At 37.3% G+C, this 17,728-nt stretch overlaps 1 protein-coding gene across 1 annotated transcript; it reads left to right on the top strand.

The window, feature by feature from the left end:
- The first annotated feature begins 6,159 nt into the window (after positions 1-6,159).
- LOC127452593 (urotensin-2 receptor-like) lies at positions 6,160-10,464 on the top strand. The gene is made up of 2 exons (XM_051718179.1): positions 6,160-6,331; positions 7,950-10,464. Exon 2 carries the CDS (start codon positions 8,091-8,093, stop codon positions 9,225-9,227), a length of 1,137 nt encoding a protein of 378 aa, XP_051574139.1. The 5' UTR covers positions 6,160-6,331; positions 7,950-8,090; the 3' UTR covers positions 9,228-10,464.
- Positions 10,465-17,728: the final 7,264 nt, after the last annotated feature.

The following is a 17,728-nucleotide window of genomic DNA, read 5'->3' as shown; positions in this document are numbered from 1 at the left end:
TTAATCCATGTCTTCAGAAGCGATATGACAAGTGTGGGCAAAAAAAACAGGTCAAAATTTACGTCCTATTTTACTATAACTCTACACTTTTACTTCCACATTCTTCTTCTTTAGTTTTTGGCAATTCACATTCTTCATGCTTATCACCACCTACTGGGCATGCAGGAGAATTTATAGTAAAAAAGGGCTTAAATATTGATCTGTTTCTCACCCACAATTATCATATTGCTTCAGAAGACATGGATTAAACCACTGGAGTCTTATGAATTACTTTTATGGCTTTATGTGGTTTTGGAGTTTCAAAATGTTGGTACCCATTGACTTGCATTGTGAGGACCAACAGAGCTGAAATATTTTTATAAAAATCTTTGAATGAATGCAGAAGATAGAAAGTCATACACATATGGGATTGCATGAGGCTGAGTAAATGATGAGAGAATTTTCATTTTTTGGTGAACTATCCCTTTAAGGTTTCAAAAAATGAATAGATAAAAACCAAGCAAAGGAGAAGAGAGCAAGATATCTGCAGAGTTTGCTTGTCTATGTGTGTGGACACATGCGTGCCAGTGTAGGGAACTGCAAAAAGTTTAAAGATTTTCAATGCATCTACTGTAATTTACGGTTAAGTCATCTAATAAACAGACTGTGTGTTGGAGGAATGTCAGCCCTCTGTCTTTACTACAGAGGACTTCTGAAAGTGACGTGAATATAAACATCAGTACCAGTGATTGAAGATCAATATTTCATCTTGAACTCCACTAATCAGTCTGCAGGGAACAAACCATTTGTTACACACAAAAACGTCCGCCCATTTAATTAAATCTGCTGTAAGGAGCAGTCAAACAAGTGGGCAATCTGTCAGTGGCCAGACGAATGCTTTGGAGAATTAATTAACATAATGTAAGCAAGGCACAAGGGCGGTTTAAAGCTATTTAAAGGGTCTGTGATTATTTATGCCACGGTGCCATAATCAGATTGTTTTAGTTTGAAACCCTTGTTCAGTGCCACAGCGCCGAAACACACACAGGCTGAGCCAGGGGTCTCTGTGAGGCTGGCTGGTTAAGTGTGTCTGACAATTATGACCCCTTTGATGTTAAGGGAGATACCCTGGGGAGGGCAGGACCTTAAGCTGAAGTTTTAGGCTCAAGACCACCTGGCACAATGAAATCTGATGTGTTAATCTACACAGAGGCCTCATGTCAGTGAGTAATCATAGCGAGAAGCCAAACTGATTGGTCTGTTCTTCCAGAAATTATTTATGAGGGGTTGAAAGGGCAAATGTTTACCTGAAAATGTAAAAGCATGAATTTTCATGCTGGTCCAAGCTGGTTTGGTGCTGGTCTAGCAGGTGGACCAGCCTGGCCATGTTGTTCACAGGGAAAAAATTCTGGTCAACCAGCACAGATGAAGCTTGTTGATCATGGGAGGCTTGCTGGTTAAAGGATTAGTTCACCCAAAAATGTAAATTCTCTCATCATTTACTCACCTTCATGCCATCCCGGTTGTGTATGCTTTCTTTCATCTGCTGAACTCAAATGAAGATTTTTAGAAGAATATTTCAGTCCTGTAGGTCCATACAATGCAAGTGAATGGATGGCAAAATTTTGAAGCTCCAAAATGCACATAAACAAAGCATAAAAGTAATCCATAAGACTCCAGTGATTACATCCATATCTTCTGAAGCGATATGATAGGTGTGGGTGAGAAACAGTTCAGTATTGAAGTCCTTTTTTACTATCACTCTCCACTTTCGTCTCCACTCTCCACATTTTTGGGTGAACTATCCCTTTAATTTATAATTTATAATTATAATTATAATTATAATTATAATTATAATTTATAATTAATTATAATTTTCTTTATTTATCACACATTATACATTTGCACATATACAGTGAAATTCTTCTTTTTCACATATCCCAGCTAGGCTGGGGTCAGAGTGCAGGGTCAAGCTGGTTAAGCTGGTTAAGAAGCCTGGTAGGGTCACCAGCACATCAGCTTCCCATGCTAGGGACTGGCATCCAAACACAACATAGGCCTATGCTTTTTCTTATAACAGGGAATGATAAAATGTCAATGATACTTATTTTCAATGGAAGTGAATAGGGCCAGTCCATAAACATTAAAATACACACTGTTTCTAAAGTATAGTCGTAAAGTATAGACGTAAACATTATACATATTAACATGATTTTAGTGTCATAAAAATCAAGTAGAACAGGTAAACTGGCATTATGTCATCATGGCAACGAAGTTGTAATATTAGATATAACTTTACGAAGATGTTAACATTATAACTTGTGTTTACGCAGATGCTATGTTTTATGTTAGTAAGTGATTTTTATCACACTAAAATCATGTTAACCTGTATAACGTTTACGTGTATACTTTTGAAACAGTGAGTATTTTACCGTTTATTGGTTGTCCCCATTGTAAATGCCTTACTGTAACCACAATTTTTGCTTCTTTTTTTTTTTTTTTTTTTTTTTTTTAAACCAGGGATGAGTTGAAATAAATGTTTGTAGTAATCAACATTATCCCACAAATGCTGTCCATTGAGCTTAACTTCTATTGAACCTGGAACATTCCTTGAAGATCTCTTTGTTCCATCATGTATTTGTCAGTCACTCTGTGTCCATTTCTGTCTCTCTCTCTTTCTTTTTGTCTCTGTCTCGGCTGTCTCTCCTTCTATTAATCTCTTTCTTTCACACTCTCTCTCTCTCTCTCTCTCTCTCTCTCTCCTTTGCCTATTTTGGCAGGCCTGTGCCAGGTATTTGTTGAAATTCCACACACCCCGCAGGGAGAGGTATGTTGCCCTTCTTCTCGTCTTGGCCCTGGTGCCTGTCTCTGTCCATCTTGTGTTCTCAAATATACAGCACATGCCTGGGACACGCTAAGCCCAGATCACCTCTCTAAACCCTGCAGACTTCCCGCTAGAGTTATAACACATCATAGACCAACAGAGCCATGGCTCGAGAAAAGATTACAAGTCTAATGCCTTTACAGACACAATGAGCATGAAATAAAATGCTAAAGGAATAGCTTACCCAAAAATGAAAATTCTGTCATTTTTTACTCGCCCTTGTGTTGTTCCAAACCTGTATGATGTTATTTTTTTTCTGTGGAACACAAATAGAGAAATTTTGTAGAATTTTGATGCAGCTCTTTTTCAGACAATGACAGTTCATAGTGAGTACGTCTGTCAAGCTCCAAAAAGGCCAAGAAAAATAAAGAAAAACTCTATAAAAATGATCTATATGACTCCTGCACAATATTCCATGTCTTCAGTAGCCATACAACAGCTTTGTGTGAGGAACAGACTGAAGTGTGAGTTACTTGCTGAAAACCTTCCCCTCCAATAGAACTCTTAAATGTCAGTCTTCATTTGGTAAATTGAACGCACTGTGAATTTGGAGACAGTAGGTCAAAAGTCCAGCTGCTAAAATCCATCTGTGCTTACCGGAATTTGAAGCACTGGCCCCAGTGGCTGAAGCTGGAAGTGATGTTGAAAATACCGGTGCGTGTGAGCACCAGTCTCCGAGTGAAATGTCCACAGAGTGGCATCAAAAGCGAGTTGCATTTTGAGTTGTAAATGATGTAATACAGTCAACAGAATTTTATTTTAGAGGGAAAATCAACCTCAGAATCACGCTCCCCATTGTTTATGTGAATGCAATTACTTTTTGGTTTCAATGGGACCAGAAACCATATCTTAGAGGATGCTGATGCAACACACTATCAGAGAACCAGAGGCAAAAGTTAATCACCTTTGAATGGATGCAAAATTGTCTGATGGGGGATGCCACTTATCTGTATTTTGGCAGAATGGGGTCAGTTTCAGTTTACATGAAAGCAACATGTAGATTTTCTTGTGATCATGTTGCAGTTCAAGCTGGTGCAACATGTTTGGTTATGACACATGTGAGAACCTGATCATCTTAATTTTTTTTTTTTTTTATCTGAATCTGGCACTAAAAAGATTATCAGTGAATAACAATTAAAAAAAATTGTCTGTTTGTAACACAAAAGTATTGAATGATTCCATAATAAAACACTTGAAATATGTTTTCATGCTTTTATGGTCTTTTTCGCCATTTTTGGAGCATGACAGGTGTGGTCACTATATCAACTAAAGAGCGCATAAATATACTCCAGAATTTCTTGTTTTGTGTTCCAAAGAAATAGCATACATGTTTGGAACGAATGAGGGTGAGTAAAATAATGACAATGATAATGAATTTTCATGTTTAGGTGAACTATTCTTTTAATTTTGAAAGTTGTAGTTCAGTAAATTGAAAGTCACTAGTGTTTTAACGCTTATTTGTTGACCTTTGAGCTAGAGTTACACCACACCATATTTCAGTCCTTTAAAAAAACATTGACCGATTGCAATGACGTTGCATATATTTCACACAACTGCACAGCATATTATTAAAACTACTCAACGCCTTTTTGATTGATCTCACCAATAATGTTACAATATCCGTTTTGGACTGAACTTCTCTGTTAGGTGTGATTTGACACTTTTTAAGCTCCATGGCTCCATGAAAAATATCTTGGAAAGTCTAGCAGTCCAACAATAATTCACATAAACGAGTCATTCTGAATATTTCCGAGTCTCAGATATCTCAAGTTTAACTCATTTTACTTACTGCGGTCACAGCAAAAACAGAAGTGTATTGAAAAATTAAAACCTGGCGACAAATTCGTGTGGCAGACTCAATAGACTGCTGTGATGATCCGGCCACTGGGTGCTGTATGGTCTCCTGCAGTCAACTTCACACATACTCTCCTTACTCTATTGATTAGATGTGTTTGAGTGTTGAAGATATCGGGTGTTCAGTGTTAGTGTTAAGTTTAAGTGTGTCAGTGGTGTGTGTTGGCTGGAGTGTGCTGGATGTGCAGATATGTTGGCCTTGGCATCTCTCTTGTAGATGTGTGTGTTGGCAGGCAGTGCAAAGCTGAATTTGGTGTCAGTAGCTCATGAAGAGACAGAATTATTAAACTTCTTCTTTTGTTCTCTGTCTGTCTCTTTCTCTCAGTCTATCACTCTTTTTTGTCTTTCTTTCTGACTGTACGGTTGTTCCTTTACACTGGACTGCCTTTGTCTTATGAGTCATCTGCATTTTACAGGAAAGACATGTGTCCGCTGACCCGCTCTTGTGTTTGAAAGATCTCCCAACCACTAGAACTCCTCAAGTTCAGGATCACTTTATAAATTACTGGGGGAAAAAAGCGTTTTTTTTGTTTGTTTTTTTTTTTTTCACTTTCCCACCTTCTTTACTTCTTGGTTTAACACAAGTTTAAGTATCTGTTCACATGGATTTATGGCACAGCATACTTCAGTCTGAGCAGATTAGCATGCAAAATATCTATACCATGCATCATTTGAACTTTTGCATGACTAAGGATGTGAAAATGTCTTTCTCCACTCAAACGTTTTCTCTCCATTAATGGTTATGTGTTCCTGTATGGTCGTTAGGGAGCAATACCATATTTCATGTGATTAAATGGTTTTCGCTGCCTCAGCTGTGGTTTGGATTGTGGTTCGTATCAGAATTTCATCCAACATTTTTCACGCATGATTCATTTCAGTCTCAAATAATGGTTTTAATAACGTGTATTCATTTGTCCTCTGAGTACCTGTACAACTGAAATCCTTTTATGTGCCTTTTTGAGTTTGTTTGGGTAATTCTTTTAATTCTCTAATAAATACATGCTGATATATTCCTTAAATGGTCCCAAATCCAAATAACTTCATTGGATGATAGAGATAAATATTGTTCTCTGACATTTACAAGTGCTTTTCCTATATGGTATACTAACTGTATTGCTTTTGGCACTTGTCGATATTGCCCCAAAGCACTGACTTTGTGCTCATAAAGATGTTCATTAAAAGTGGGCTGACAGGATCAAAAGACAGGAGAGAGGTTAATGATAACAGCATGAATGTCACAAAGAATATCAGTCTCTGGGTTAGAGACTAAACATCTAATCACAGTCAGTACCCTGCCAATGAAGATCAATTGTCTCCCTCCAAGACCATTTATTTGACACCCCTCTTTCTCATTTCAGCACAACCTCTCATCCCCCTCCCTTCATTTGCTTCAGACAGCATATGAGTGAGAGAGGAGTGGACTGGCCGAGAGATATTCTACACCATCCTAAAGTTTCTTTAAGTCTGTCCTAAGAAGAACATTGATATCATTCCGACACAGCGCTGAACTTCTTTAATTAGGATATTCTCATATTTTCATCATTGTTTGTGCGTTTTCTAGTGTGGATATGGGCCGACATATGGAATATGTCATCCATGAGTACTCTGTTAACGGTAAGACAATTTTCAAAATATAAAAAAGGCATTTAAATCAACAAATTATTTATCCAACAATTTTGTACATTGGTTGCTCATAAACGAAGCCGGTTTTAGCCTATAAGACGAAAAACATGATTTAGTGCTATATGCGTCGTTGTTTTAAATTCTGTCAGTTAATATGTCTTTAATTCTAAGACATTTTTTATTTTTTTTTTGTCATAATATATCACACAAATCCAGCTGTGCTGTCTATGCACGTGTCCTTGTTTTTACATGGAGCACCGAGCTCTTCTATTAAAGATGCGTAAATTCAACTATAGGCTAGGCTGCTTATTTAATATAGCTTTCTTGACATTCTTACAATGTAAAAGCAACAAATTAGCCTATAACAATAATTAAACTGGTTATTAGACTCCCTCTGCACTGCTATTTCGTCACATACATTTATTGCAAAACACAAAGTCTAGACTTTATTTATTTATTTATTTAAATAGCCTACAGAATAAACTTGACTTATTGGCTTATTTCTATATTTAAATTAGTCGTAGTTTTAGTTGGCTTATTTATTAGCCAAATAATTTATATGCGGTTGGTTTTATTTATCTTATTAACTTACTGCGCATCCCAGGTTTTCAATTAATTAAATTAAAAAGAATCCCCTATGCTATTTACATATAGACTAAAATGAACAAATAAATTAACAACATCGAATCATGAAAGACTGTCCCATACATTGCGTGTCAATCTATTTATTTGTTTATTTATTTATTTATTAATGGACGCGGCGCTGTACTGCCTATGCCAAAACTCCTCTTCAACAGTAGCTCGTATCCCGCCTCTGTCAGGGTCACCATGTGCCACCTAAGTTCTTTCCCGTATGTGTGCGCTTTTGATCTTCACACCCGTCATAATGATACAGAACAGAACTCCCAGAGAAGTGTCAAACAGCTGAGGAGTGTTACGGCTTTATGACGTCATTTCAATTGTGTCAGTTTTTGACAATTAAAGGCCTTAGCTAGAGCTACATTTTTAGCGATTTTTACACATTAAATTATCATTGCACGCGGAAATGAGACAAATTAACGGCAGAAGTTTACATGACACTCTGCTAAAGAAAATATTTCGTACAATTTCATGATGATAAGCGCCAAATTTATAGGAAAAGTTAATGTAGGCTATTCTATTCTATTCTATTTTATGGGTAGCCTACAACTCGATGCCCTTGAGACATAGATTAGAATATTGTGATTTATAGTCAGTGTTTCTCTCTGAGTTTTCTCGCTGCAAAGTGTGAGGCAGGCTAAAAGAATATCTTAAATTTGTAATATGGTTGCTCAGTTTAAATAACCCCTGTCCCGCGCGCAGCTGAGATTATGAGAGAGCGCGTGCCGCTGTGATTAAAATGAAAATATAAAGAGACATTTAAATGAAAAAGAAAAAAGAAAAGAAAAAAAGTAGAAAATGTGTAATAAATAAATCTAACTGAAAGCTCAATAACTGCCATTAGATCAATTACTTTGTCTCAAAGTCACTCTTGAAGACAAAGTTTCTAAATCAACCAATTCCTTTCTTGTTTATTGCTTGTTCCATTTATCTCTTGTTCCTTGTTTGTCTTTTCCCTCTTCTACCTCAGCTATTAAAGCAGTGCACTGAAAGCTTTTGGATCCCCTGGTAACCTAGGCTCAACATTAGCCTAAAACGCTCTGAAGCTATTACCAACAGCCTCCTCTCAACAGAAGTTTACTCATCTTGGGACTCTTTCTGTCCAGGACAAATGGACGTCTCTGACTCCACTTCCTTTTCTTCCTCCCCTTCTCCTTCCTATACTTTTCCCTTTCTCCCTAATCTCTCCCTTCCCTCTTCTTCTCCCTCCCTCTCTCCATCTCCAAGCGTAGCTTCCACTGCTCTCTTCTGCCTTTTCCTATCCCTTCTTTCACTGCTGGGCATTTTGGGAAACTTGTACACACTAGGGCTTCTCATTCGCCGCCGCAGGACCTCAAGGAGACATACAGCTCCTGCCTGTTGTTACAGCCTCTCCTGCTTTGGCACCTCCTCTCCCTCCTCCTCTCCCGTCTCTTCCTCCTCCTCTTCCTCCCTTCACCTGCAGGTTCTGAGTCTGGCTTTGGCAGATCTGGTGTACCTCTCTACTGCCCCCTTCATTGTATATGACAGCTTAGCGTCTGACTGGGCCTTTGGTGAGCTAGGCTGTCGGCTGCTGCTCAGTCTGGATTTGCTCACCATGCACGCAAGCATCTTCACCCTCACCGCTATGAGTCTGGACCGGTATCGAGCTGTGGCTGACCCATTGGCAGCCTCCTCAACACCTTCGTCTGGACTGCTGAGAGTAGCTTTGGCCTGGGGCTTTGCCGTGGCCCTCAGCTTGCCCATGATGATCACTCTGCACCTTGAAGATGGAGAGAACCAGGAAGGCAAGCTGTGTGTGCCCGCTTGGGATGAGCAGAGTTCCAAAACTTACCTCAGTGTTCTCTTCTGCACCAGTATTCTGGGCCCTGGGCTGGCCATTGGAGCTTTGTATGCAGCTTTGGGAAGGCTCTACTGGGTATCTCAGACACAGCCAGCCTGGGCAGGAGGGGGCAATGCCTACCCACCCCGTGCACCTCGCCCCAAAGTCCTACTCCTCATCCTGGGCATTGTGCTAACATTCTGGGCTTGTTTCCTCCCATTCTGGATCTGGCAGCTTCTGCCACTGTACCGGCCGGATTTGCTGCGTGTGGTGCCAGTGTGCACGCAGGTGACCATTAATCGTATCCTCACAGGATTGACTTATGGAAACTCATGTGTGAATCCATTCTTTTACACACTGTTGACGGGCAAGCGCAGACGGCCCGGCAGGAAAGCGACAAATGCAGCCACCCCACTCTGCCACAAGGGCAGCTCTGATCAACAATAACAGCTGTCCACTGTGATGTCCACCAGTATGTACAATCCATGAAGCCCACGAGGGCTCAAGACTGTGCATAGTTATGTTCATCAAACAGATTGCGTTTCATTTTGGTGCTAAAAGGGCTTAAAGTTTATAGCTTTACACTTGTGCTGTGCAAATATAGCAATTAAATAATCTAGAAAATCTGAGCAGCATTATGTATTAAGTTCCCTGCAAACCACAACAAAATACAAAGCAATTAATGCTTATGTAAGCATATCTGAAATCCTTACTAGGTTTGTCAACTTTGACAAGTAAAACAAAAACCCTCTCCAACCTGCCTTCAAAAATTAGTGGACTAAAATATGTCAAACATCTGTTTTAACAGGCAAAAAAATGCAACTTGAAAGGAACTAAACAAACTTTTTCAGGATTTGCAAATTGCCCCAGGAAACTCTTTTGACAGGTGTAAACCATTTAACTACCAAATTGGTTTATTGGTGTAAGTGCAAAGGAGAAATAGTATAGATTTGGCTCAAAGGACATGTCAGAGTTTGCTCTTTTAAGGAGGATAAATCAGTTCTATCACAAAGCCAGGACAAACAACATCTCATTTTCTGATAGGGCATAATGCTCTCTATGAGGTACTTCATCAGACTCAACTACAACAATCTTTTATGCCCAACAGATTTTGTACAATTCTGACTTTGTGTATTTATTGGCACCTTACAAAAATTACTTATAATATATAATTAAAAGTACCTTATAAATAATTACTTGCCATTTGTTATTACTTTCATCTAATTCTGTGATTATTGTCATAAATGAATTGAACAGAATATAGGATGTTTCTTTCACTACTTATTGCAATCACTGCCAAACTTTTTCAACCACTGGGGACAACAACAAACAAAACAAAAAACAAACAAAAATAAAAAAAACATTGTGTTTCCAATGTCACATTTAAACTTTTGCTCATTTGGTCCTATTTATGCATGTTCATGGGAAATGCCAGCAAAGGAAATGATTCAGTTTTTGAAAATGTGCATTCAATTGTTCTAAAATGCATATTTCATTTCTAATCAAAAGTAACATGTGGCTTTCACACAACACTGACCTTTAAAAAGATGTTTTTGAAAAGATGTTTTTCAATTGTACTGCATTTGTTCTGTTTTACTGTTAAATAATTGCATTGCTTTGCATCAGGCTTGGCTGAAAGTATATATACAGAATAAATTTGGAGGTGCTTTTCATAATATACAATTGCCAATAAAGAAATATTCTATGGAACAACAGCAGAATGGTTTATGGTCTGAGTGAGTCTTTTGGGACGCTTTACAAAACTTACTGAATGCCCCACAGTTTAAATGATACTGCAGAAAATACTGCTAATACACTGTCCTTATTACAATAGCAGATGAGTGGGTTTTTCCAATGATTGAGAGATAGAAGGTCAAAAAGAAAGATAAATGCATTCAAAATGAGAGTGACAGAGAAATGAATAAGAAATGCTAAGAAAAACAGTCAAGAGAAAAACAGAATAGCGAGACTCAAAACAAATTAAATGAAATGGTTTTCATTCAGGAAACATTTATTTATGTGTATGCATTGGCCAGATTTGTGCTTTTGCTAGCATTCACTTTTTTGCGGGTCTTACATGGGGTGTGTGTGTATTACACTGCAGTGCTTGGATAAGACAATGTTTTCATTGGATAACATGGGCTTTATTGAGTCTGTATCAGCTTTTTTTTTTTTTTTTTTTTTGCACTTTTAGGAAACAATGACCCACAAATTTGTATGTGCTTTGTAAGTCCTTTATGTTAGGTTAATGTGACTTTGACATCTGTGCCACAGTGTTACATCTGCAATGCTCATGACAAGTACAAACTATGCTGAAGGAACCCTGTATTTGCGGTGTGCACGACTCGTATATTGTTGAATGGCAGCACTGTATTGGTTTGCGGCTGCCTGCTGCACTCTGACGCACATAGACAAATATTGTTATTTGACAGAGAGAAGTGAGGACTGAAGGCATGTGTGTGCATGTGTCTTTAGTTTCTTGGGGATCTATTTGGGACTTTTCTGAAATCTGCCAGGAGGAGATCTTAGTTAGACGGCTGAGGATGGTAAATTGAATTAGTGTCTCGGCAGGTGTTTTTTGAAAATGAAACATGAAAATAATATAATATCAACAATACACAGAATTAACAATCTCGACAGAGCAGATAATCTGGAAACATCCATAAACAATTAATCATCAAATTCCTCACACAATGATAACACAAGAAGAGCAAATAAAGACACGGTTTTTAACTGTTGTAAACGCTAAACATGGGTGAATGTCATAAGGTGACATTAGCTATAGAAAAACACAGTTAAGATTAAATGAACCTAGTATTAAAAGTTTCAATTTCTAGTTTTAACTGGAATAACTTTCCTTCATTTTATTTCAAAACAAAACAACAAAAAACACTATGAATGCACAATTTCTCCATTTTGGAGTCATGGTATTACTGCGCTAATACACTGATGTTCTCCTCATTGAGTTTAACATATCCCTCTAGTCTCTATAGTGTAGTTGAACACCATCTAACATGGGTCTCCACAAGGACCTGATGTGTACAACTCCCTCTCTCTCTCTTTTCATTTTCCATGGGCATGTGTTTCCATTTACCTGAAAACATCATGTTTTCAAAAAAGGAATGTCAGAGGAACAAACTGTATATACTCCAACAGTACCTCACGGTGATCTAACCATGTGAAGTTATAAAGGATGTCCTATTGCGTGACAACACCGTTGCTACACCAGCTTTAGTTTGTCTCACTCATCCACACACACTAGGAGACCCAATGAAAAACAAGTATATAAATAATCCCTTTCTCTCGAGAACTATTTTTATAGGATTATAAAATAGAATATTTTACAAATAAAATATGAACATAAATTGAATATTTTTTTTTTTTTTAGGATTTTGGTTTTAATGTGTCAGTCAGTTATTTTATATTAAAGGAGTAGATCATAAAATACAATAAAAGAAAATGTAGTAATCATGTCCTCACCCCGATGTTGTTCCAACTCTGCATTATATGTATTTTTTCTTCTATGAAACACAAAAGGAGATGTAAGGCAAGCTTAGGTCAAGGAAAATGGTTTATACTGCTTGCCAAGTGGTAAAAAGGAATGAATAAATAAATAAATAAATAATAAAATACAATTCCCTATAACAGGATCATAAAAGTAGCCCATATGATCAATGGTATATTTCAAGTCTAATGAAGTTATGTGTTAGCTTTGCATAAAAATCTTTCCCTACACAGCGGCTATCAGATCTCATCGGCATTTTTCAATCTTGCCAAAGAGGTCACCATAGCACTTTTTGCCTGCATCATGAAAAGGTCTTTGTCATTCTGTTCTCACCCCACCCCTAAAACTAACCACTTATAAACAATATAAACATGTCACAATCATTTTAATTACATAACACTATATTATAGCTATTTTTGATCAACTAAACCTGATTCTAAGCCTAAATTTAACCAATTGTCAAAATATAAAAGATGTAACAATCAGATAAAAGTACAATATCACAATATGTTTCCCAAAAAAAGAAAAAAAAGTACTCTAAAAAGTAAATAAAATTGTTTTTATAAAAGTACTCCAAATAATTCATGCTGCTTTTAAAGTCTTCTGAAACCGTACGACAGCTTTGTTTGAGAAACAGAGTGAAACTTAAAGGAATTTTCCAGGTTCAATTCAAGTTAAGCTCAGTCCACAGCATTAGGATAATGTTGATTAGCACAAACATTGATTTTGGTCAGTCTATCTTTTTCTTTAAAAAAGCAAAAATCGTGGTCACATTGAGGCACTTAAAATGGAAGTGAATGGGGCCCATTTTTGGAGGGTTTAAAAGCAGAAATGTGAAGCTTATAATTTTTTAAAAGCACTTACATTAATTCTTCTGTTAAAACTTGTGTATTATTTGAGTAGTAAAGTAAATCATCGTTTTTACAGTCATTTTAGAGTTCACAGCATTACCTCGTCATGGCAATGAAGTTAGATATAACTTTACACAGAAGAGGTTAGTTAGCGATTTTATCACACTGAAATCTTGTTAACATGCATATTGTTTACGTCTTGTGTCTCTACTTTTTAAACAGTGAGTATTTTAATGTTTACAGATTGGTCCTCATTTATGGAAGCCCAGGAGTGCCATTTCAGAAAGAATAAAGGATACATTTTCAATCTATTAATTTGAAAATAAAAATGTGAATAAATAAACCGATTTATAAATGGACAAATAAATAGACACATTTAAATGTGTTTATTTAATTCATGTTTTAAAATGTACTTATATTTAGCAATAAAACAGCACATTAATAAGTCATGTTTAAATGCATCTTTTAAATTGTGTTTTAAAAAAGCATTTGCCAATTGCTTTTCTTCATTCATTTGCCATTTGCTTTTCTTTATTGTCTGACTTTTCCTATTCTTTTTCCATTTGTCAGTCCATACCAGCTGCAGCCCAGGAGTGCCAATTAAAAAAGAATGAACTAATAAATTATCAGTATATTAATTTTAAAATAAAAACTGGAATTAGTCAATTTATAAATGGACAAATAAAAAGACACATTTAAATGCATTTATTTAATTCATGTTTAAAAATGTCATTATATTTAACAATAAAATTGTGCATTAATAAGTCATATTTATTTCATGTTTAAAATATCATTAAATGTAGCAATAAATGAGTACATTAATGAGTCTTTTAAAAGGACTTTTTAATGCACTTTAAAAGCACCTTTTAAATTGCATTTTAAAAAGGTATTTGGCGATTGCTTTTCTTAATTCATTTGCCAATGGCTTTTCTTTTTCGTTTTGGTTTTTCTTTTCCTTTTCTTTCTCCAATTGAGTATTGAGTTTTAAAAAATGTCATTGGACTGTTGACTCATGGGAGCAACCAATGATCTTTCAACTCAGTTATAAAACACACCCCCTCTCCCACGTGCCACTCGAAGAGGATGTAAGATGGCCTGTCATTGGACGATGGTACGAGCAGTTTACATGATATTATTGGATCTGCGAATCCCGCGCATAAGGAATGGATGCAAAGCATACAGGAATTTAATGGTGGCTCGTTCACTGTTGCTGTGAAATTCTGAACGCGGCCCTACCTGAGCGTGCACAGTGATATGTGTCCAGGATGGGAGCTGGTAATCGTGATGCTGTCAACAGAACCAGCCTCCTGATTGATTGCTTTTGATTGAGTTTAACTTGTATTGAACCCTGAATATTCCTTTAAGGTTTTAATTGCTAAAAAATTTTCCCCTTCATGAAGGCAGTGAGATGTTTTTCAAAAGATACATCTAAGCTTTGGAATGTCACAGTCGATCATAAGACACGTGAGAGCCAATGGCATTTGACATTAGTCAAGAAATGTAACGCTTCCTGAGGCAGGAATGAGTTTGGGTCAGCTTCTAAATGTTACAGTGCATGGGATTGCTGATCATTAAATAAAGACTTAAACATGGTTCAGTTACTCACACAAAACCATCACACAGCCTTGGAAGATCCAGAATACAGCACAGGAATAAAGGATTACTTTTATGACCATTTTAAAGTGCTATTCTCATTATCTGAGCCGCCACTCAGACATTGTGAAAACTTTTATTGTGTCCCATGGTAAACAAAATAAAAATTAAATGATGAACCAATTATTTAAATGATTTAAAAATGTTCAACTCATGAGAATACATGAGAACCAATGGCAATGATGTCAAACTTGTTGGGACGTATCTAAAAGTGTCATTTCTGAATTGAACACAAGCATTTGAGTTATATGGCAGAGCAGAAGATTATCAGTGAATAGCAGCTTACATTTTGGTCCGTTTCTCACACAAAGCTATTGTATGTCTTAAGAAGTCTTGGAATATAGCAGACAAGTCAATCTGGACTTCTTTTATGGTGCTTTTTTTTTTTTGTGTGTCCTTTTTGGAGCTTGAAATTATAAAATTAACAGGGCCAGCGCTGGCCAAATTGATGTCCTACGTAGAAGGCGGGGGGACTGTAAATTACCTAGCATATTACTTCACACACTGGATGGAAAAGAGCAGCATGGACATTTTGTGTTCTTTACGAAAGCAAGAAAATAAAACAGGGTAGAAACAAAATGAGGGTGAGTAAATGATGACAATCTTTCATTTCGAGTAATTTATTCCTCTTATTGTATGCTTCTTATTCTTACCTATCCTTTGGTATTCCGGGCGTATTTGTAAAGTATTGTAGCCTGCAGTGCTGCCAATAATAATTAATAGTATATTTAGCATAAAGTCTTTGGCAGAATTTTCTGAGCCTCGTAGTTGAATGACAATTGTAAAGCTTAACTGGAGGAGTGTGGGGCCTTTCTGAACTTGGTCCCTCTCTTTGCTGTTCTCTCTCAAGAGGGTCTGAATGATTGAGCATGTGATTAACTTCAAACATATGTCAGTATCCAGCGAACCCAAACAGTGGAAAATATTGCCTTGAGGGAGGGCAGCAAATCCATAAGCTGTCAGTTTATATTGGTAGTCACCAAGAGCTGGTATAGCGGAGGTCTCCAACAATAACCACTGTGACTATGGCGGAGAGAAACATCTCATTTTGAAGGAAGCAACAGAGAGCTGCTGAATACAGACATTAGATATACGTATAGTGAGAAATATTTTACTTTTTTCCACAGTGCATCGTTTTGTGTTACCTGTGTGCTTCATAAATCCAACACATGTCCTGTTCCTGGAATCTTGAGTGTCTTTCCATCCCCTCCCACCCCTCCTCCTTCCCTGCCTTGCTCCAGTGTTTGTGGCAGGGGCAGGTGCCCCTCCCTTGGACAGTCAGCTCAGGAAAGACTCCCGCTGGGCAGACGAGACTAGGCCGAAGTTTAGGCCAAGCTCCTGCTGAGAGAGAATAAGAGGCTCCCTTTCTCTACACATACACAGACCTAAATTCAAAATTCACATCTGTTTTCTCTCCCTCTTTCTTTCCCTATCTTTCCCTCTTTATAATCAGTATTGTTCATCCAGTTGGTGTGGATGATGTAAACAAAACAAAAACAGTGAAGAAATAGATTTTAGAGTGCTAAATGTTGGAAGGACATTGTTCTATAGTTGGAAATCACAGAAGGTGGTCTTTGGTTGTGTCAATGAAGTCACTGAATGTGGAAAAATGATATGCCCAGGCACTTCTGGAGCAAACGTTAAAAAGCTTTTTGAAGCCCTCCGACCTGAAGCTCCACCTACTTTGAGGCCTACAGCTGATTCCCGTTCAGTCAGTTCAGATCAATCAGCATGAACACACCTGCATGCAGAGTTATTAGTGAGCTGGTGCAAATTTACCTACATCTGTACGATCGTTCGCATAGAGACCTTTTCCATGAACATGTCATGCAATTGTTTTGTTTAATTTAGCCTACAAAAGGAATCAAATCTACTCAAATTCCTTTAAGTACCCTGTTGTTTGATATGCTGCTTCACTCATGTGTCGTCTGCAGCCATTCACATATCTGCCCAAAGTAAGATAAGCTTATCATCATTCTTGCAAAAGGTAAACATTACAAATTACACGTTATCTACTGCATATATATACTGTATTACTTTAAATAATCATTGAATAGTTAAAACAGCTTCTATTACTGATCTCGTGTGAATTCTAAAAAACAAAACATTTTACATTTGATTTGGTACACTTTACTACCAAAATGTCCTGAAGTAAGAAAACACAATAACTTGCGCATGGGTGCTGATCTACGCCTTTATTAGCGTAATCTGTGTTCACACACATATACCACAACGTTTATGTCAGTTCACTGCAAATCTTGCAGATGTGACAGAAAACCTGCCTTCATCGCTGGTAAACAGAAGAGGCCAGCAATACAAGTGTCTCTTTGTAGACCGTGAGGCTCTGGTGCCATAAAGCACCCATCTCGTGCCTCATTCCCTGTCTTCACATGTCTATGTTAGCCACCAAGATCAGGCAAGACCCTGGTTTGCGTGCTTTGGAGGCCGGAGGTTACATAAACGGACAACAGCACTACAGTTCACACTCTGGTTCTGACCAGCAAAACTGTTAAAATGCCATGTTTGCAGATCTTGCGCTCTTTTACCCAGCTAATCTCTCTTTCCTTCTCTGTCTGTCTCTTGAAAGCTTTTTTTTTTCAGTTGCATTTTGGCTTTTATCTCTCTCTTCTGTAGCTTATTGTAGGGCCAAGAGTTCTTTGCTTCTTGAATGTAATATCTGAAATCCTTCAAACCTCTTGTACAAAACCATAGACAGTACAGAATTAAAATGCCATAGTAAGATATGCCTGGAACTCCACTCCTGGGCCACATACAGTGGGGTTCTGTATGCATGGGACCCTAGTGAAAATGCTTTTTTTTGCATTCTTTTCTAATTCAATAAAAATGTTTACATTAAAATTAACAAATTAACTTCAGAATTTCTTAGTGTTTGGGAATGCCCATTACCCATTATGCACTCGGACATGGATTCCACAAGT

The sequence above is a fragment of the Myxocyprinus asiaticus genome, chromosome 15 (genome assembly GCF_019703515.2).
Source record: "Myxocyprinus asiaticus isolate MX2 ecotype Aquarium Trade chromosome 15, UBuf_Myxa_2, whole genome shotgun sequence".
In the NCBI taxonomy this organism is placed as follows: Eukaryota; Metazoa; Chordata; class Actinopteri; order Cypriniformes; family Catostomidae; genus Myxocyprinus; species Myxocyprinus asiaticus.
This window is presented reverse-complemented; position numbering and strand designations above follow the sequence as displayed.